This window comes from Meles meles, chromosome 1, assembly GCF_922984935.1.
Source record: "Meles meles chromosome 1, mMelMel3.1 paternal haplotype, whole genome shotgun sequence".
NCBI classification, from domain to species: domain Eukaryota; kingdom Metazoa; phylum Chordata; class Mammalia; order Carnivora; family Mustelidae; genus Meles; species Meles meles.
In genome coordinates, this window is record NC_060066.1 from 135,541,442 (window position 1) to 135,563,674 (window position 22,233).

Sequence of the window (22,233 nt, forward strand, 5' to 3'; positions counted from 1 at the left end):
ACAGTGGTAACTGTTAACTGTGTTTATCTTGGGTATCAGTGGCCCAGTTGATTTGGATTTTTACTATTTCCTTCTAGCTTTCCAAATACTACATTCACCACATTCCCAGAAGCCGGGAGGTTCAGCAGTCCTGGCTCTCCACGGTGCTCACCACCCTGTACTCCATGTGGCTCTCCTTTCCCCTGACTCACAGAGTGAAGCCAGATTTGGTACGTATAACCATCACTATGGGGAGGGCAAGTCACACTCCCGTACGTAGATCCTTTGTTAGTAATAGACCATAGTGTTTTCTTCACCAGCTACCATTTCTCAGTGTGCCAGATTTTAGACTAGACCTTATACTAACATATGCTAAAATTTATCACACAATGCACTTTGCTGAAAGAGGTGAAATATTTGTCTTCCCTTTCTAGCTGTAACTTGAATCTAAATTTGCCCTCTTCTCCCCCTTCTCTTTGTGGTGGTAAGCCCCAACATAACAGTATCTTTAACCAATTTGTCATCCTATTCACCTGTGCTTCCTGAGCCAACATCATGTGCTTATCCGCTAGAAGAGAGCCAATTGTTTATTCCTTTTCAGTACTTTTTGCTTTTGTCAAGACTCTCTTACCAGATACGGTATGTAGTGGGATGAATGTTTTACACACCCAAATTTTTATAGGAAAGTTATACAGGAAATAGAAATATAAAAACTTAATGACTATACTGTATTCAACCTTACTTTCCTTATCTATATTTTCTGTAGTCCTTAGGATGAAGTTCTGTTATTAAATTCCAAGTACATTTTAGTAGACAATGGAGAGCAATAGATATGTTATCATGGTCGTGTACACAGTTCTTAAATACTACTTTTATTCCTATTTTAAGGCAGAATCCATTAATTGGCATAGCCTAGACGGAAACTCTTTATTTGTTCTCCACATACACGAGTTCTGGCACAGTGGATGTTCTCATAAGCAGCTGAACAGAAGTGTATTTAGCTTGATTTTGAAAGATCTCTATGAGTTTGGTCATTGCCCTTCATAAGCTGGATTTACAGTTCAAGTCTTCTTTGGATGAGAATTTATCTGAATGTAGTATCTGAATGATACTGCATGAGTAGGTTAGATTGCTTTTAAATGATTTAATTTGCAAACAGTGAGATACGCAGCTCTTTTTTTTCCTAAATTCTATTTAAGTAATCTCTATACCCAGTGTGGGGCTCAAACCCACGGCCCTGACATCAAGAGTCACATGTTTTCCCACCTGAGCCAGCTGGGTGCCCCAAGAGATGAGCAGATCTTGAATGTATAGTTTGACTGTATCCCTATCAAGATACATAACAGTTCTTTCACCCCAGAAAGTTTTCTCCTGCTTCTTCTTACTCAGCTTCTGGCCCTGAGCAGCCACTTTCTGATTTCTGTCACCATAGATTAATTTTGCTTATATTTATCTTTAAAAATTTGACAAAGTGAATTTATTTAATAATCTCCCACCACATTTTTAGTGTGTAGAATTTAGATATTTCCCTAAAAGATCATTATTGCCCAGAAAAATTTATTTATTTCTAAAATTCAAAAGACAGAACAGAAATCAGGAAAAATGCCTTGACATTTTCAGCAGGAAATTTGGATTTATATTTACTACATCACTGGAGGCATGGCCACCAACACTGGCAACAACTAGCTGGAGTGTGGTTTAAGACTCTAAAGGGTTAAGGCTCAGAAGGAAGTAGTGACTGGTGGATGATGTCTGCCATGGGACAGAGGAGCTCTGGTGACTGCCTAGGCGAAGTATTTGATACCCTTGGAGCAGAAAGAGTAAGTGGTGGGACATTAGGACACTTGGTCCCAGGCCCACTTTGGCTTTTATATCATTTTTGCCAGTTCCCTTCTGGGCTTTATTCTTTACCTTAAAATGAAAGGATTGTACTAGATATCCTCTCAGTTTCCTTAGTCTAAAATTTTATGAGTGCTATAAATTTGCTCGTAAAAAGTGGAAGGAAAAAAACTATTATGTTTCTAAAGGAATAAGAGTGAAAGAGGCAGGGGGTGTGAAATTTTGAACTGAGTTAGTTAAAAAAAAAAACTGTTTCAAACCTGAGCATTATCCAGTCAGCTGTCCTGACACAGTTGGCCTCACAAAATTAATTTGCACTTAATGAAATCACCTTCGCTTTACAGGGAAAAGGTAATTGTTAAGAGGCCTTTTTTACTAAAACATGTAGATCTCTCCTGTGGTCATCCTTGGCTTTCTTATGATTTCTATCACAAAGCTCTATTTCTTCTTTACGTGTTTAAAAAAAAAAAAAAAGTAAAAGAAAAACCCACTCTTGGAAGAGATGGCAACATCCTACCTTAAATCAGTAGAATTATCTTAACAGCGAGGTGTCTTTCTGCTCTGCTTTAAAGTGGGCGCACACCTGTGTCACCTGCACCACTCAGCTGTCTCTGTCCCTCACTGTGCCACTATAAAATATAAACACAGGCACTTTCTTTATTGTTCCAGAATGAGTGCTGAAGAATGGAACATTCTAATGTTTTTCAAATGAAAACCCCACCTGGTATATAATAGGTACTATTTATTGAGCACGCACACATGCCAGATGTGGTGCTGAGCGCTCACATCCCTGTCACCTGAGGTAGGTACTGCTATTGTTCCCATTAGTGAATGAGGAAACTGAGGTGCTGAGGCAGGAGGTTACTTGCTCAGAGTTCACACAACCAAAAAATAACAGAGCTAGGACTAGAAGCCACGCCTTACTGATTGCAAAGCCCAAGGCGTTAACCACTGAACCGTATGCCACTATTTCTGGCTCACACCATGGATGCTGTGTTCATTATTTCAAACAAATTAAGAATCGGCTGATACATTACTTTTTAAAATAAATTACACGAACTGTCACTCCCCCTAAATAGTAGTATAAAATGAAAATAAATGCCAACAACTCAAGTACCTGCTTTCATAGCAGATTTAACACTGATGTAATTGAGTGATAACAGCATATATTTCAAAATTAAATGTCTTATGTATTTGTCAAAATATTTTTAAAACAAAATGGATAATAAAAATGGGAAATAATACCATTATAGGAAGTATAATTACAGAATTCTACAAATGAGATTGACTTGGAAAATAAAAAGAAGTTTATATTTACCAGTTTCCTGTTACAGAAATATGTATAGATAAAACCATTGTGAGGATATGGACTGTTTCGTGTCTTAACTGACTTTTTGGATGAGAATAGTAATCCAAAACCTTAGGTCATTTTAAGGAAAAAGTGTATGAGTCTGTTTGTTGAGTGTATATTATAATTCATGCTTGTTTCATTCAAGCCAATTATTAAATGAAAAGCTTATCTCAGAGAAAAATTTATAAACTCTGTTTCGGAGACTTCAGTTTAATCTCTATCAGTAAATTGGAAAGGGTGGTTTCTTCTTTTACAATGTCATCAAATACTTTTTAGGTGGTTCTGATACTTCACACATCATATTTTGTAAGAAACAGGGTTTTGCAGCCATTTGTGAATAGACATCATGAGTTCATAAGACTATTATTGAGTTTGAAAAAAAAAATGGAACCAAAAACAGATCAGAAGTTGCCAGCATCTGGGGATGGGGGAGGGACTGACTACAAAAGGATGTAAAGGAACTTTTGGGGGGTGAAAAACTGTCCTATATCTTGATTGTAGGGATGGTGGTTAGCTGATTGTATGTGTTTGTCAAAATTCAGACATGTACACTAAGAAGGATAACTTTTACTGTATGAAAATCATATCTCAATAAATTTTAATTTTAAAAAAGATGAAATGGATTAAAATATATATCGTCACCAAAAGCAGCACCTTTGGCTTCTAGTAGTCTTAAATGTGGCATTTCACGATCTTTGAGTAAAAGTGGCTTTTACTCAAAGTCATTGCTTACTGCTCTTGACACTAATCACCCCAGTGTTTATAAGGCCTAGCGAAGTGGAGCAAGTACTTGAATTGAGTTGACATTTATCTAAAATTTCTGACATAAAATGCAGCACCTTTGTATAAAAAATACGGGTCCAGGAGCATGAGTAGTAGCAAAAGTGACGTTTCGTCAAATGAACTGAGATCTCTGGTCGTTCAGTCACTTATTATTCACTTATTAGTCTGTTTTTTTTTCTGTTACCTTGGAACCAGCAAATAGAGTTAGTCAAATTTGGAATCCTGTATTATGTTTGATTTATAGACAAGTCTGTCCTCAAAGTGGTAGTTTTTAAAAGGATACAGCAAGTGCCTGCTGTGTGCTACTTTTCCACTTGGATATCTAATAGGCATCTGAAACTTTCTTGGTCCAAAATAGTAGATATTTCCTAGTCTTTCCCCATTTTAGCAGATTTCCTCTAGTGAAATCCCTGGGAGACGTCTTTGATTCCTCTTTCCCACACCCTACTTCCTGTGTCCAATAGCACATCCTGCCAGCCCTGTCTTTGAAATCTTTCACCTGCCTGTTTATTTCTGTCCATCTTCACTGCCACCGTGCCGTCCAGCACCCCCATTGTATGATCTCCTAACCTGTCTGCGTGTGGAAGGAAGTTCATGACCACCTGCAATTTCTTTACCACTTAACAATCACTGTACATTTTTTAATGTAATTTAGATTCTGTTACTTCACACTTAAAATCCTCCAGTGGTTTTCTATGCTGTTGGAATAGAGTCCAAACTTAGTGCAGCCTGCATGCTCCAGCCCTGACCTGCTTCTTTGACCTCTTCTCCTCCTCTCTTCCCTTCCTTTACTCTATGCCAGCCACACCTGCTGCCTTTTAAAAAAACAAAACAAAAAACTCAGGTGATTCATATGCAGAGCCCTTGTACTTGCTGTTCTGTGTTTGGGACTCTTTACTCCTGATATAAGCATGACCGGATTTGAGCTCAAATATTACCTCCTTACAAAGGCTTGACTCCTAGCACTTCTCCAGCTAACATCCGCATCCCTCGATCACATCATCCTGCTTTATTTTCTTCATAGTACTAATCCCAGTCAAAGTTCTCTTTTTTATGTATTTGTTGTCATTCCGTAAGAAAGTGTGCCTGCTTTGTTCACTGTTAGGAAACAGTGCCCGGGCCATGGCAGGCTCTCAGCATATCTCCTGTTCCAGTCACTGTGCTGGTTACTCAGGGTGCAAACATAAGTGAGACGTGGGCCTTGCCCTCAGCTTACACTCTAGTTGAGGAGACAAATGAGAAAGTGATTGTAATTCAAGATGCCAAGTTCCTTAATGATAACACAGGAAAATTGCCATAGAAGTATCGGAAGAGGATGTCAGTGGTTGGTTCATTCCCAAATATTTGTTGAGGATATACTCACTCTGCCAGGATTTATACTGTGTGTGAGGCGTATAAAAGTAAGCACAGTAGACAGCAGTCTTGCCTATAGGTGGATTGTGATAGTGTGATAAATCTTCTCTGGGGAGTGGAGTAAGTTTTCAGAGTAGGGATGGCATTTAAGCAATGGTGGGCAAAAGTTAGAGAATAGAAAAAGGTCATTTTAAGAATAGTGAAAGATTAACAAGTCAGCTGAGTCAGAGAATCACATAATGTACATAAAGTTGAAATCTTTGGACTTATACCTTTATTAATTGGCATTTTACATCTAATATTTTATTGTTACTAGAAATTAGTACCTGGAACTCAAGAACTTAGTACAAGTAATCAGTAGTCATTTTTACAAAGCTAAATATCATAGGTACTGTTAAGATGGCATATTGGGCTTTTTTTCTTTATAATCCCCACAAACAGACTTTTCTCATTGAAATCCCAATAGTTAAAGGAGATAACTACTTAACCACCCTATTGATTATACCATTGATTCATGAGATTGGATCCACCTAAAAGTCATATTTTTAAAATCTTTTAGAAAAATAACATTCATTGAGGGGCGCCTGGGTGGCTCAGTTCGTTAAGCATCTGACTCTTGATCTCAGCTCGGGTCTTGATCATAGGGTTGTGAGTTCAAGCCCTACATTGAAAAAAAAAATTATTGAACTATTCCAGTATATCTGGCACTCTCCTAAATACTTTACATACATTAACTCATTTAATTTTCCTAACAGTCTTCTAACATAGTACTCTTTATATTCATCCAAGAGATGAGAAGCCCAATGTCCAGAGAGGTCTAAGTAACCAAAGTCACAGAGCTAGTCAGTGTAGTTAACTCTGGTTCTCTTTAGAAGTGTGTCAGTATCTGCCAAAATTAGCTAACTTGCTCAATTCATAACTTAACTAGTCTTTTTTTTTAACATCTGTATTGCAGTAGGCACTGAGGGGATTAATGCAATATGACCTATGGCCTTGAGAAGCTTTTATTTAGTTAGCCTCAAGAAAAATAAACAACAGGTAGACATGAAATGGAGAGTAATTCTCCCGGAAAAAAACTATTTAGATCAGAAATTGTTCTTCCGTCTCTGCAGCTACAAGCTTATTCTGCTACTCGAGATACTTTTTAAAAAACATTTGGACACATCTTTTTTTTTTTAAGCTTTTTTTTAACATTTTGAAATAATTACAGATCCCAAGAAGTTGCATAACGTAGAGGTTCATGTACTTTTCACCCTGTTTCCCCTAATGGTGACATCATGTATAACTGTAGTACAGTGTCAAAGCCAGAAAATGTATATTAGTGTGATACTGTTAACCAGACGATAGACCTTACTCACTTTTGACTGCTTTTTTATATACATCCATGTATGGTTGTATGTATGCGTATGTAGAGTTCTCTGCTACTTTATTCGTGTACTTATTTGTGTAATCGCCACCAAAATCAAGATTCAAAACTGTTCTGTCACCGCAAAAGAACTCCCCTGTGCTTCTTCCATCCCTGTCTCCTGGCAACCACTGATCTGTTTCCCATCTGTAGTTTATCATATCAATAATGTTATATCTTTTTTTAAAGATTTTATTTATTTATTTGACAGAGATAGCGAGGGAGGGAATACAAACATGGGGAGTGGGAGAAGGAGAAGCAAGGTTCCCAACTGAGCAGGGAGCCCAATGCAGGCCTCAATCCTAGGACCCTGGGATCATGACCTGAGCCACTCAGGAGCCCCAGTAATGTTCTATGAATAGACTCAAACAGTGTGAAACCTTTTGAGAGTGACCTTTTTCGCTAAGCATAATGATCTTGAAATTTATTCATTTTTTTGCTTGTATCAGTAATTCCTTTTATTGCTGAATAGAATTCCATTGTACAAATGTACCACAGTTTGCTTAGCCATTCATGCATTGAAAGACATTTGAATTGTTTCAGTTTTCTGCTGTTATAAATAAAGCTCCTATGAACATTTATGTACAGGTTTTTGTGTAGGTATTAAGTTTTCATTTCTGTAGGCAAATGTCCCCAAATGAGATTGCTGGGTCTGATAGAAGGTTCAAGTTAAATTTTGTAAGAAACTGCCAGACTGTTTTCCATAGTAGGTATTACCACTTAACGTCTTACTAGCAGTGTCTAAGAGATCTAGTTTTTCTGCGTTCTTTCTAGATTTTGATATTCTCACTATTTCATAAGTGATATGCCATTATGGTTTTAATTTGTATTTTCCTAGTTGCTAATGATGTTGAATATCTGTTCATGTGCTTGTCATTAATATTCCTTCTTCACTGAGAAGTTTGTTCATGTCTTTCTGCCCATTTTCTAACTGAATTGTTTCTTTGACTTTTGGGTTTTGAGAGTTCTTGTCTATATTCTAGATATAAGGCTTTTGTGCAATATTGTGGTTTACAGATATTTTCTTCCAGGGTATAGCTTCTCTTTCCATCTTCCTAACAGGGACTTTTACAGAGCAGAAGTTTTTATTTTGATGAAGTCTCATTTATCAATTTTTTATTTTGGTTGTCACATCTAAGAACTTGGGTGAAGAGTTCTAGATTCCACCTAGCCCTAGATTCCAAGGGTTTCCTCATGTTTTTTTTCCAAAAGTTTTAGTTTTATGTTTTACTTTTGAATCCATAGATCATTTTGAATCAAATTTTGTATAAAATACAAGCTTTAGGTGAAGGCTCATTTCCCAATAGATGTGCAGCATGATCTGTTTTTTAAAAAAATTCCTTCCTTCATGGAATTATTTTTGCTTCTTTATTAAAAATCAGTTCCAGGGGAGTGGGCCTGGGTGGCTCAGAGGGTTAAAGCCTCTGCCTTCAGCTCAGGTCATGATCCCAGGGTCCTGGGATCGAGCTGTACATCGGGTTCTCTGCTCAGTGGGGAGCCTGCTTCCCCTCTCTCTCTCTGCCTGCCTCTGCCTACTTGTGATCTCTGTCTGTCAAATAAATAAATAAAATATTTTTTTAAAAAAATTAGTTGGAATTTTTTTTAAAAAATCAGCTTGGTGTGTTTATGTTTATCTGTTCCTGGAATCTCTGTTTCACTGATCTCTGTGTCTGTCCCTCTGCCAATATCACACTGTTAAGAATGATATAGCTATATGTAATAAGTCTTAACTTCAAGTCAAATGAGTTCTCCCATTGTATTCTTTTTTTTTTTTTTTTTGGTAAGATTTTTTTGTTTATTTATTTGACAGAGAGGGAGAGAGAGAGCACAAGCAGGGCGAGTGGCAAGCAGAGGGAGAAGGAGAAGCAGGCTCCCAGCTGAGCAGGGAGCCTGACTAATGTGTAGCTTAATCCCAGGATCCTGGGATCATGACTTAAGCTGAAGGCAGACGCTTAACTGACTGTGCCACCCAGGCACCCCTATTCTTCTTTTTTAAAATTGTTTTAGCTGTTCTAGTTCCTTTGCCTTTCTGTATAAATCTTGGAATGAACTTGTCTATATGTACAACAAAATTTTTCTGGGATTTTGACAGGAATTACATTGTATGTATAAATTAGTTTTGAGGAAATTGACATCTCTACTATGTTGAGTCTTCCAATCCATAGCCAAGGTATGTCTCTCCATTTAATTTAGGTCTTCTTTTATATCTTTCATCATCATTGTGTAATTTTCAGTATATAAGCCACATACATATTTTTTAAATTAATATCTTGATATTTCACTTTTTTGAAATGATTATAAATTATAAATGGTATAATGTTTTTAATTTTGGTTTCTACATGTTTGTTGCTAACATACAGAAATACAATTGATCTTTGTTTTTTAATCTCATATCCTGTGATCTTGCTGAGCTCATTTATTAAATCCTAGGAATTTTTTAAAAGTAGATTTCCTGGGACTTTCTAGACAATCACGTATTTTTCAAATAGGGAAAGTTTTTCCCTTTCAACCAGTATATCATTTGTTTCCTTTTCTTGCCTTATTGTACTGGTTAGTATTTCTAGTATTATATTGAATAAGAGTGATGAGAGAGGCATCTTTGTCTTGTTCCAGGTTTTAAGAGAAATGCATTCACTCTTTTACCACTAAGGATGATGTTAGCTGTGGGTTTTTTATAGATGTTCTTTGTCAAGTTGAGAAAGCTTCCCTTCTGTATTAGTCAGGGTTCTCCAGAAAAATTGAACCAGAACCAATGGTACAGGATTTTACTTAGCCTGTTTGGTTCTAGTCAGGTCTTCAATTGGTTGGGTGAGGACCATCCACATTAGTAGGGAGAGCAACCTTCTTTACTCAGTCTGCTCTTTCACATATTAATTTTACCCCCAAATACCCTCACTGACATAGCCAGAATGGTGTTTGGCCAAATGTCTGGGCTCCCTGTTGCCCAGTCAAGTTGACATGTAGTATTAACCAACAGAGCCTCTGTTCCTGATTTGCCTCAAATGAAAAAATAATGTCATTAATGACAGAATGAATTTTATCAGGTTTTTTTTTGCATCGATTAACATGTATCATGTGATTTTCTTTAGCCTATTAATATTGTGCATTACATTGATTTTCAAATATTGAAATATACTTGCATTCTTGGAATAAGTCTCATCTGATCATGATGTCTAATTCTTTTTATATATACCTGGATTTGACTTGCCAGTAATTTGTTGAGAGTTTTTATAATGGTAGTCATGAGGGGTATTGGTCTTTAGCTTTCTGTTTGGGACTCTGTCCCATTTTGGACTTGAGATAATACTAGCCTTATAAAATGATGGAAAAGTGTTTCACCCTCTTTGTTTTCTGGAATATTGTTTAGAATTGATGGTAATTTTCCTTTAAATGTTCGGTAAAATTCCCCAGTTAAGCCACCTGGCCCTGAAGATTTCTTTTTTAGAAGCTTTTTAGTTGTGGATTACATTTCTTTAATAGAGTTTTCAGATTATCTGTCTCATATTAGGTGAATTTTGGTAGTTTGTGATTTTCAAGGAATTGTTCCATTTCATCTAAATTATTATGTACAGAGTTCTTTGTGGTATTCCTGTATTGTCTTCCATTATTGTCCCTTTATTTTTTTTAACAGCTTTAGGATCTATAGTTTCTTTTTTACTGTTTCTTTTTTATATTGGCAAAGTCTGTCTTCTCTGTTTCTCTTTTTACATTTGTCAGTCTGGCTAAAGATTTATGAATTTTGTTGATCTTTTTAAAGAATCAGCTCTGGGGTGCTTGGTTGGCTCAGTTGGTTAAGCATCTGCCTTTGCCTCAGGTCATGATCCCAGAGTCCTGGGATCTAGCCCTGCATCTGGTTTCCTGCTCAGTGGGGAACCCGCTTCTCCCTTACCCTCTCCGTCTGCCTGTTCGTGCTCTCTCTCGCTCACATCTCTCTCTCAAATAAATAAAATCTTTTAAAAAAATAAAGAATAAACTCTTTGTTTCCTTTATTTTCTCTGCTCTTTATTATTTACTTTCTTCTGGTTGCTTTGGGTTCATTTTGTTCTTCTTTTAGTTTCTTAAGGTAGGATCTCAGATTATTGATTTAAGACCTTTCCTCTTTTCTAATATAAGCATATAGCGCTATTAATTTCTCTTTCGGCACTGTTTTAGTGTCATCATACAAATGTGAATATGTTGCATTTTCATTTTCTTTTGTTCCAAGTATTTTTTATGTCCTTTAAGACTTCTTTGACCCATGGATTTAGAGTACTTTGCTTAATTTCTAAGTATTTGGAGACCTTTTTTCCTATTATCCTTGTGTTACTGATTTTTAATTTGATCCCATTGTGGTTAAGAAATATGTTGAGGTTTGTTTTATGATCCAGAATATAATCTATCTTGGTGAGCATTCCATGGGCACTTGAAAAGAATGTGTATTCTGCTGTTGTTGGGTGGAGTGTTCTGGAATTGTCTGTTGCATGCTGTTGGTGACAAAGTGATTGAATTCGTCTGTATTGTTGCTGACTTTCTTTTTAATACAACTACTGATAGCCATGGGAGACATGGAAGACTTTGTTGGCCCTTCTAAAACCATGGCTAAATAGTCCCATTGATACTGGCCCTTCATGATCTGTATTATGCCCTTTTCCCCCCAGTGTAATGGACATGTTGATTTCTCAGTAATATGACCTCCTTGTAGTTCACTATTTGCATCTGAAACCCAAAGATTTCTTCATTCTTGCATCGTCTTTAGTTTCTCCTAGGGGTAGGAGTCTTTGAATCAGTCTTTGAGTGAGTGGACTGATTTCATGCTCTCTTGAAAATATACTCCTGAGGGGAAATTAGTTTGTTTCAAGAAGAGAAAGTTGAATTCGAGAGATTGCTAATCATTTCTCTGCAGTAAGAGGACTGCTTGTGTTGGGGGGAAAGATCTGCACAGTTCTCAAGGGCATTGCTGTGTATTTTTGTGTTTCCCATGGTCCCTTCCTAGAAAAGTGCCTTCCACATATTTGCGGAATGACTTAAAAATAAATGAATGAATACTGGATGGTGTGAGTCATCACAAAAACAAAGACGCCCACTCCCTAAACTGGTACTCTTCTCAGGCTTTATGGAGAGTCTGCAAAACCAGAAGGGTTTCCCGACTCCGCAGTGTTTGATTACTGGCTTCATGCCAACCTGGCTGTTGTTAAATGAAATACTCAAGGATAAGAGCTCTGCATACAAAAATGAAACCTAATTTAATTTTTAATCAAGTAAAAAATAAATTCAGATTCTACATGTATAACAAATTGGAAAGAAATGGACCATTTCAGCCTAAAACTCTGCTTCTTTGCCTGAAGCTGGTTTAATTCACCATGACAAATTTAGATGTATTTATTACATGTACACTCATGCTCTGTATGAAAGACGGCCATTATTTTACTTAGTCATTTTTTCCCATGTTCCATACCCAGTTTGAGCTGTGAAATTTCTAAGTTCAGTAGCAAATTGATGACCTAGAGAGTGGGTTATTGTCTGTAAGTGGGATACTGTGATTTTTTTCATTAGATATTTTCTGTGGTGAGCCACAAACTGGGTGGCACTGGGATTACCACTGTTTGCATAGTATATAAAAATTTTATTGGCCTCTTGATTGACATGTGTTTGAAACATTAAGAAGAGTCAATTAACTTCTTGTTGATATGCCAGAATTCTTACAGGAACTTTCTTTTTCCCCTGAGTTGCTGTTAGTTTGATTCTCTTTGTATAATGACCTTCATCTGGTATTGTATTTTTTGGTGATCAAAAACCTTTATAACATGTTCAAAGGAAACCTAGCTGGACAAAGAAAAAGTCAGCTGACTCAGGATGCCTATCTATAAATGGAGTTAATTAAGTGAGAATAAGACTTTTCCAGCCAAGTCAAATAAGAAATGATTAGGCCACAATTGTCTACTGCTTCATGTTTTCCAGGATTAATGAAATCATACTTGGGAGACATTTGTTTAATTTTGCCCAGTTCCTTTTAACCAGTCCCCTGTAACACATTAAAATAATGCCAGTGTTCCTTTTACCCAGCTTGTATTTCTCCTCGATGCAAGCATTATGAACTTAGCAACATTCATAAAGATAGAGAAGAACCAACTGTATGTCGTACGTGCATTTAGCAAGTCTGATGATGGCCAGAGTCCACTGTAAGAAGTGATTCCATGTGAAAATCCTCCCACGTATCTGGTTTCTTATGACTGACAGGCTGCCTTTCCCAGCTGCGTGGTGAAATTACCAGCTGTGCCACTGTCACATTGGCCGGGTGACAACCCGTAGCTGCTTCCATCCACAAATGCGGTATTTAATTTAAACGTTATGACTTCTGTTTCACATTTTGAGTGACCTCAGAACAAAATCTGGGGCAGAGTTAGGCTGTATATAATCAGAGATTGTTTTGAGTTGTTTTTATTTTTCTCCCCTTTCGGGGACTCTCCAAAGCTTGCAAATGACTTTTCTTTCCTTTCTAAATGGTTCCTTTTTCCACCTGGCAAACATTACGTTTTTCCTCTATGCAGAAGCCAGCGTGGCTTCGCCTACTAGTCTTTTCTCTTGTTTCACTTTGCCTGCGTCACTGTCTGAGTTGTCACTGCTCCAGTCCATCACAGGCACATGGAGCTCCAGGCCTGGTGGGGCCTCTTCCTCTCAGGGTGAAGGCTAGCATGTTTTCCTAAGGATAACAATGTGACTATAGTGAAAACAAAAATGAACGTTGAAGGAAAAGGAATTCAGTTGTGAGCGGATGAGAAAGGGAAGCGTGATGAAAACAAAGCTGTTTCCAAAGGAGGGACTCCTGTGTGGTCAGAGGCAGTGAACTTGGAGAGCCCTGGCCTTGTGGGAAAGGGCGGTGGGAGGCCCTTCTGGCTAAATGAGAACAGAGGGGTGGGATAAAGAGAAAGGAAATCTTTGAAATGATCTTCAATTAAATATGTGATTCCTAGAGCCAGTCCCAGTTTCAGAGGCTCTCAAGGGCCTACTTTAAAGTTTCAAATGAATCCAGATAGCTCTATTTTTATAGCATCTGAAAATCAATAAAGTGCCGTTTTTAGTTAGCATTTTAAAAATCTCCCTTTGGTCTGAGGGAAGAAGGAAAAGAAGGGAACACAGAGAACACAAATAACTGAGTATGGGATGGGAATGCTTAGTTAGGAAAGCTGTGGCAAGTCAAGTCCAGTGCACCCATTGCAGATTTGGAGATGGCTAGAACCAGTGCTGGTATGGAAGCAGCTTGGAGAGTTTTTGGAAATGAATGCAGACCGTGAACTCCTTGAGGAGAGGTAAGGTGTGTTACTCATCTTGGCAATCCTAGCACCTAGTAAAGAGAAGGTGGGGAGGAGGGATATAGGAAGGAAAGAGCCAGAGAAACTATTAAAGCTTAGTGATGACTGCTTAAAGCTTACTTAGGTGGGGTGGGAAAAATAAAATGGAAAAAAGGAAAAAAAGCATTGGTGAGCTGCTCCTTCGTTAACTTTTGCACCCACTGAATTAGTTCCTGGAATTCATCTAAGGATTTTTTTTTATAGTGCACTTCTGAAGTGCTAAATATTGCCTTTGTCAAAGAAAGTAAAAGGAAATGGCAGGTTTCTCGTTCATCTTAAGCAGAATATTGTTGCTTTACTTAATTTTTTTTTATTGAGATGAAATTCACACCACATAAAATTAACCATTTTAAAGTATACAAGTCAGCGGCCTTGAGTACATTCACAGTGTTGTACAACCACCACCTACATTGGGTTCCAAAACATTTTCATGAACATTTCTTTAATGCCCAAGTGTCTTGGAATCACTTAGGGCTTTTTTCTTTATAAGAGAGAAAGCGAGAGAGAGAGAGAGACACACACACACATACATGTATACATGCCTAGTCGCTGTTTTGTTTTGTTTTAAATATTTTTTAATTTCATTTAATTTTTTTCATTGTTCCAGAATTCACTGTTTATGCACCACACCCAGTGTGCTCCATGCAGTAGTGCCCTCCATAATACCCACCACCAGGCTCACCCCACCCCCCCAACTCCAAAACCTTCAGTTGTTTTGTAACAGCCTCTGCAAACTAAATGCCATCTTCTTCATAGTCTTCGTTTGGATTTCTTGTTTCTCTCTGCACAAGTCAGTGGGTAAAACTGTACCTTTTTAGGCTAGCATTTCTTCTTTGGCAGTTGCTTTTTAGTGATCTCTTTTTCTTGTGGCCTTATTTTTTTGTGGCATGAATACAGTGAAACCAACTGGTCATGGATTTCTTTTTCTTAACAGATTTATTTATTTGAGAGAGAGAGAGCGTGGGTGTGGGGGTGGACGGGGAGGGGCAGAGGGAGAGGGAGAGGGAGAGGGAGAGAGACGATCTCAAGCAGACTGCCTGCTGAGTGCGGAGCCTGACTCTGGGCTCCATCTCATGATCCTGAGATCATGACTGGGGCCAAAATCAAGAGTCAGATATTTAACCAACTGAGCCACCCCGGTGCCCCTGGATTTCTTTTTCTAGTGTTAGACATGTATGAAGTTAAATCAGCTGTAGAAAACTTACTACTTCTCTATGTGGAGCATGAGATTTAAGATCCTACTTCCACCAGGACAGCATTTTATAGGAGACATAAGCCGCATGCTTCTCACCTTCCATGGAGCCTTTCTCACAGGGTCAAAAGAACAAACTGATTTTCTCTCAGGCACGGTGGCAAATAATTATAAAATTATTCTTCAAAAGGACCTTCCAGTCAGGGTGGAGGAAACTGATTATCCTAGGCTTACTGAGGGGGGAATGAGTAAACACCTTACAAATTTCAAACATTGTTGTGGCTTACAGAAAAAGATATTTCAGCATTATTGTTTAGGGGAGTGGAAAGGGTTGGATTCCAAACAGGTTAGAGAGCTTGCACGGATACTGCACGCTCTTAAAAATAACAAGAAGTTCTCTGCTGATAAGACCTTTGAATTACAGAAAGAACACGTTGTGACTGATCATATTCCTTTTAAGAAATGTGAATACCAGATTTATAAGTTTCATATGTTTATGATGTCAAGATTTCCATATTCTGTCATAAAGAATGAAATCTGTGGTGGGATCAGCTGTAGAATTGCAAAGGGCAGCAAATTCCATTTGTTAGCAGAATACCGTTTTGCATTCTTGGTCTTCCTGATTTCACATTTTCTTTGACAAAGCAATTTTTTTTTTTTAAATGTTTACAGCTGACAGTTGGTGAAAACAGGTTTGCTCTTATGGGCCAAATAATTGCTTTTCTGTAAAGACAGGTGTCACATGCTCAGATCAATTGTGACCACATCTTGAAAACTCCAGATGCTGTTTTTCAAAAGATTTGCTTACACAATGCAGGATTTTGTAGATAAGTCTTGTTAGTGGAGGCAGCGCCCAGAGCTCAGGGGATTTGATCTGGTGCTGTTTTATTACTCCCAAGCCAACTGCCCCATTTCAGCTTTTCAAGGAGCCATGATTCACCTCTGTGAAGTCTCATGGGAAGAAAAAATTCCTCACAGTTCCCAGAAGAAGACAGAATTGGAGTGGGGTGGGCACTGGGAGTTGCTGGAGTTGTGGAGTTCCCTCCTCTCTATGGGAGCTGGGAGGGGCCTCTGTGTGGCCAATGGCCAATCATGAGGTCACACAAGAAGAGTGCCCCGTTTGTTTTTTATAGGTTTCATAAAGAATTCCCCCTATTTGTTTTACTTTTTTTCTTAAATAGTATTGTTTTCTCTGGTCTGCATCTGTTTGTCATACCTTAGTTGTGGTGTGGGAGGAAAAAAAAATGTCATCCTGGCAATCAGTTTTGGGTTTTACTCTCAGCTTTGTCAGTAATTGACTTGAAGCTAATCAGTTAGCCTCTCTGAGCTTAGCTTCTCCTCCCTATCAGATGGGAATAAGAACAGTAGAAAAAAAGGAGAGGAAGAGGAGGAACAGTAGAAGGAGCACCCACGCAGATCTACTTGCTTTTAAACAGGCCACTTTCTCCACGAGGAAGGTGATTTCCCTGCCATTCAGAACCACTAACTCCTCCTCCCCTCCTGCCAGGATGACTTAACGCTCCTTGCACCTCCCGACCTCATAGGGTCATAGATAGAGTGGGAGCCCAGAACATGTTCTTAAAATTAAGATGGTGACTTAGCTCTTAGAGTCTGTCTGGGGTTCCTCATGGTTTATTTAAGGAACACTTACCTCTCACATACATGCAACCAAAAGCTCAGTTCACACTTCCCATCCTGCCCTACCCAATAGCCTTCTCCCTTCTGTCTCTCTTCATACTTTGACCATTCTTTCTTTCTCCCTCTCCCTCATTCACACCTCTGACCTCCCATTGGGATCATCTTCCTCTTGACATCCTCTTCCACCTTGCTTTCTTTACAAAGATCCTGGGGTTTGGCCTCTTAACCTCCACTCTTGGGCAGCTACCTTGGTCAGCTTCTCTTGCAGAAACTATTCTTTTCCCTCAGGTCTGTTGAGAAATAGAACCCAGTTTTCATTTTTGACAGTTCTCTCCATTTTTTTCTGTCCTGAACCTGGCACACTCACCTTTGTTGTAAGGGCTTTCTTGCTGTTGGCTATAGGAAGCTGATAGTTGTTGACCAAAAATATAAGCATTATGGGGGTGCCTGGCTAACTCAGGGAGTAGAGCGTGTGACTCCAGTCTCAGGGTTGTGAGTTCGAGGCCCACATTTGGTGTGTAGGTTACTTTAAAAAAAATTTTTTTTAAATTATAAGAATTATGAGAGTTAGATAAGTAAGAGCTTATGGATTACTGATGAACTTCATTCAAATATGAATTGGATAAGGTCTTTCTGAGTGTCTTTTATTTGTCTACTTCAATGAGCCCTTTTTTTATTCCTAAGATAAGCACTCTTCAGGTCTCCTGACTTTTCTTTTTTATCAGCTAATTCCAAAGCAGACTGATGTTCCTTGGGCCACATGTGGATTCAAACATGTTTTGTCCTATTCATATAGTTAGTTGGTCAGTATTTGGACCATGTAGTTAGTTGATCAGTGTGTTCCAGATTACACAAAAACCCATATGTCTGGCTCTTTTTGAAATATTGGTGGAGAGGATATTAGTCAGAGCTGAGTAGTGACTTCCCCATCCAGGATATGTACTCTCTCTAGTCTCTTACATCCAGTTCACTTAGGTGGGTTCCATGAGTGGACCATGTTTGTGTCCAGCCTTCATACTTTTTCCTGAGGACCTTAATGGGTGGTCGCAGTGGGAAGGGGTGACTTGGCGGTCTCATACACATCATGGAGAACTAGATGCAGGCCGTATAAGTGAAGACAGTAGGCTTACTGTGCGCAGCAGCAGGGCAAACCTGCTATCCCTGAGCCCTCTCCTATTTAAAGTCTTGGAGCCACCACTGCTGCTGAGGCAGAATAGTTAATATTTACTAGATTACTTATTATTATTATTATCTTTGTAGATCTCTAAATATATAGATCAATGTGGATCCTCATGTTCCCCTTCCTCAGTAAATCATCCCCTGGTGGGGAATCCACTTGTACACTTTGAACCATAAACATATGCAGATATTACCTTAGCAATAATTTAATCTCACATGCTGTATTTATTTATTTTTAATTTTTAAAGTTTTTAGAGAGAGAATGTGGGCAAGAGGGTGGAGCAGAAGAAGAGGGAGAAAGAGACCTCCAGGCAGGCTCCACACCCAGCACAGAACCCAATGTGGGGCTTGATCCCCTGAACCCGAGATCATGACCTGAGCCAAAATCAAGAGTCAAGCACCTAACCTACTGAGCCACCTAGGCACCCCCCACTTCCCCCCAGCACACTCTCTTTTTAAAGCTTAGATAATAGAGTCAAGAGGGGAACTGCTTATCCAGGGTCTTGGGACTAATAGCAAAGCATGAACAAGAAAAACCAGTTTTCACTCCCAGCTCCAGGCTCAGCTCTAGGCCATACTACAAATGAAACAGATTTCTCTCCCCTCTAAGGATATCCAAGTATATACTCTTTACAGGGAACAGAGGAAATGGGCTTGTGCAACAAACATACTAGGGTTTAAAATCTAGGTCTGCCATTCTGATATTTGGGCAAGCTTAAGTGAGCTGTTTAATCTCCATAAACTTGTTTTCTTCATCTGTAGAACAGGGACCATAATGCCTACTTCATGGTGTATGTGAACAAAACTGGTATGTGCAGAAGGAGCCTCTGTGGTAGGTTCCTAGGTCTCCCACCACCACCTTTGTCACTAGGTTAAATGTTCTCTTCCAAAAATTGAGAGGCTAACAAAGAGTTAATATTTTTAAATTTAAGCCAAGGAATGTCTGCACAGTGCCCAGCTTGGATGATGTGGTATGCCTAACTGTTTTCATGTTGATTTTCATGCCACAGTGAGCCCCTTCAGGCATGAAAACAACCAAGGATTATTTGCTTCTCTGTTCTTTCTTTTTTGGCTCTCTTGTATTTTCATCACAGTCTCCAGCCCTTCCAAAAGCAGTCTGTCACGATTTACCAGTGAATCTCCGCTTTCTCCTGCGGGGCCACTGTTCAAAGGCATCCTTCTGAATCTGCCCCTTTCAAGGAGGAGATCGTCGGCATGGGCCCGATTCTCAGTTACATAACTCATTTCCTCATTTTCTAGAAGCTTCTTCTGAGCTTTGCTTTGCTGTCACTCCATCCAGATCTTTCCCTTCTCTAAACTCCTCTTCAACTTCTCAGTTAGCATTTAATTGTTCTCTAGTCATCTTCACTCCATTATTTTTCTCCTTTCCCAGATTACATTGAGCACTTTAAGGTCTAAAACCTAAGTCTTCTGGCTTTATCATGATCCACTATGGAGCTTAGCAATGTGTCAGGTGCTTAATGAGGTCTTTGATTAATAACTAACTTGTAGGGAACTGGAACACACCAGGACAGAAGTAGCAGCTCTTGATCCCACCTTCCACCAGAACACTGTGCTGTCTTCCTCTTTGGTCAGCTAAATATCTCCTCCTTAACTATTGCCCTCTTGTCCCTCTTGATCCCGCTGAAGGTGAGTGGAATTTAGGGGCTCCTTGAACTGCTTCCTGGCTCATCTTTATTACTGAGACTCCCCCCCTACTAGTCGGGTGTGCCATGTTCTCTTACTTATCAGAGAGCACTGGAACTTGGATCTCCTCTCCTCTAAGAGTGCCACGGCAAGTTTAAAACTGTGCTCAGCCCCCTTCAGATTGAAAAGAATTAGGAAACATAACCCTCCCTTAGGAATTCAGGTCTTCCTTCACTGCCATTCTGCCAAAATGCCCATGATTCTTAAGGAAAATGTTATTCATTGAATCATTTTTTTTTTAAATTTTTAAGAGGATCTGCAACCATCAATGTCAAATTGCTTTCTGTTACCATTTCCTTAAATCACAAGACCTAGATATCAGAGCAGGGTTTTACTGATTATAATCTGAATGACTATCCTTTGAAGTTTTTTATTTCTGAATTTGTTACTATTTTATAAAGTTATTATTTACAAATGGTTATAATTATTTGTAAACAAATTATTCACAAGTTTGTTACTATGTTTCATTGAATAACTGCTATGAGCTGGGCACTGTGGATAGTGGAGATGACTATGAAACATGGATGGCATTTATGTTCAGAGGAATACAGAATCTAGAAGACAGGGAGCGACTGGGTGGCTAAGTTAGTTAAGCGTCCAACTCTTGGATTTGGCTCAGGTCATGATCTCATCGGTTGTGGGATTGAGCCCCACTTTGGGCTCTGTACTCGGTGGGAAGTCAGCTTCCCTCTTCTCCCTCTCTCTTTGCCCCACCCCCTGATCGCTTGCTCTCTCTCACTCTCTCTCTCTCAAATAAATAAATAAATCTTAAAAAAAAAAAAAAGAAGAAGAATCTAGGAGATAGGCATGGCCCCAAGTCCAAGGCTAGGAGGGAGGGATCATGTGGACTGGGAACTGAGCTGACTTGCCTCAAGGTTCAAGCCAGAAACACCAGAGTGATTATTTGGAGGTGTTTTAAATCCCAGGCCCTCTTTTTGGAGGTGAGAGTAGGTTAATGAGCCATTATCCCATCATTCCCAGCCGCACAGACTACATTGTAAAGAATATGGCATGAGGTTCAGGATGTCTGTCAGAATGATTCCAGAAGGCAGGAGCAGCGAATGTACTTCAAAGAACCCAGAACAAATAGCCCTTTAGGTCAGTTTTTAAATCAATAGCAGATCGGGCACTACAAGAGGAAGCCTGTTTCCCAGCCAACAGTGAACAATCCAAAAAGTCCAGGCTCTCACAGTCTCTGGGGAGTAATTAGAACTTATTCAATAATCAGCTAGTTTGGATTTCTGCGAATGATTCTAAACACAAAATAATAAAAGTTGGGCAAAGTAAATGAACCATTGCTTCATAATCGAATCACATAATTCAATTAGAGAATCATAAAGTTAGAAGGACTGGAGGGTATTTTTTTTGTTTGTTTTCTTTTTTTTTTTTTAAGGAAAAGCTATTTAAAAGCAATGCTATTAAAATAAAAATAACTCCAGGCTAAAAATATATGGTAAAACATTTAACTCACTAGGGACCTGAAAAAAGTTAAATATCCAAGTTGGAGTGTAGCCCTCATTAGAGCAATAAATTGGTTTTGGAACTCTGAAGTCATTATTTGATTTCTTTTGTCTGTATAGCCAGTTCAGATTTGGGGGATTGTTTGCCTTATTTGTTGGCAAAACATTGTAAACATTCAGGTTCTGGTTGCTGTGTTTTTATTATAAAGCACAGGAAAATTACTTTCATCAGAAGAAATGAAGGGTTAGGATAAATTGTGAGTAAATAAGAGTTTGGGTTAAGTTCAAATATGGCCTGCTATTTATCTTACACTGGAAAATTGAGACAATTCTATATTTATACATATAGCAACTCTAATACTTACAGTGAAAGGGAAAGATTCTTCAGGGTTGTTTGCTTAATTTTGTTTTGTTATATAATCAACAGTGCAGACACAAGAAGGGGTTGAACAGTATCTTACCATCTTACCAGATCATACTTTTCCCTGTGATACCATTTTTGATCTTTAAGTTTCTTTCCAGCTTTAAGAGTCCTTGATTCTAAAAAAAAAAAAAGAGTCCTTGATTCTTTTTTTTTTTTTTTTTAAGGATTTTATTTATTTATTTGATGGAGAGAGGGAGAGCAAGTGAACATAGCAGGGGGAGTGAGAGAGAGGGAAGCAGGCTTCCCACTGAGCAGGAACCCAGATGCAGGGCTCAATCCCAGGAGCCTATGATCGTAACCTGTGCCAAAGACAGATGCTTAACTGACTGAGCCACCCAGGTACCCCAAGAGTCTTTGATTCTTGATTCTAAAGTGATGTACTAGGAAATTCCGCCAACGCAGGGCTGCTTGAAAGAGGCCCACTTGGCCCTGGAGCATAGAGGTTCTCAAGAAGGGAACCCAGTGTATGATGATAGAGTATGTAACTAATTTACAGAATATTGCCTGACTAGAGGTCCCTTAGAACTTTCCCTAAGTCTGCTAACACACCCTCAGGGACCACCAAATCTGGCATTTGTATGTCTTAGTAACAAAT

The 22,233-nt window shown here is 38.7% G+C and overlaps 1 protein-coding gene across 1 annotated transcript in view; it reads left to right on the plus strand.

The window, feature by feature from the left end:
- The window catches only part of ALG14 (ALG14 UDP-N-acetylglucosaminyltransferase subunit), a 90,944-nt gene that overhangs the window by 35,291 nt on the left and 33,420 nt on the right, over nt 1-22,233 (plus strand). The window contains exon 3 of the mRNA XM_045998777.1: nt 78-209. Within this exon, the coding sequence (XP_045854733.1) occupies nt 78-209 (132 nt within the window). The remainder of the gene's footprint in view (nt 1-77; nt 210-22,233) is intronic.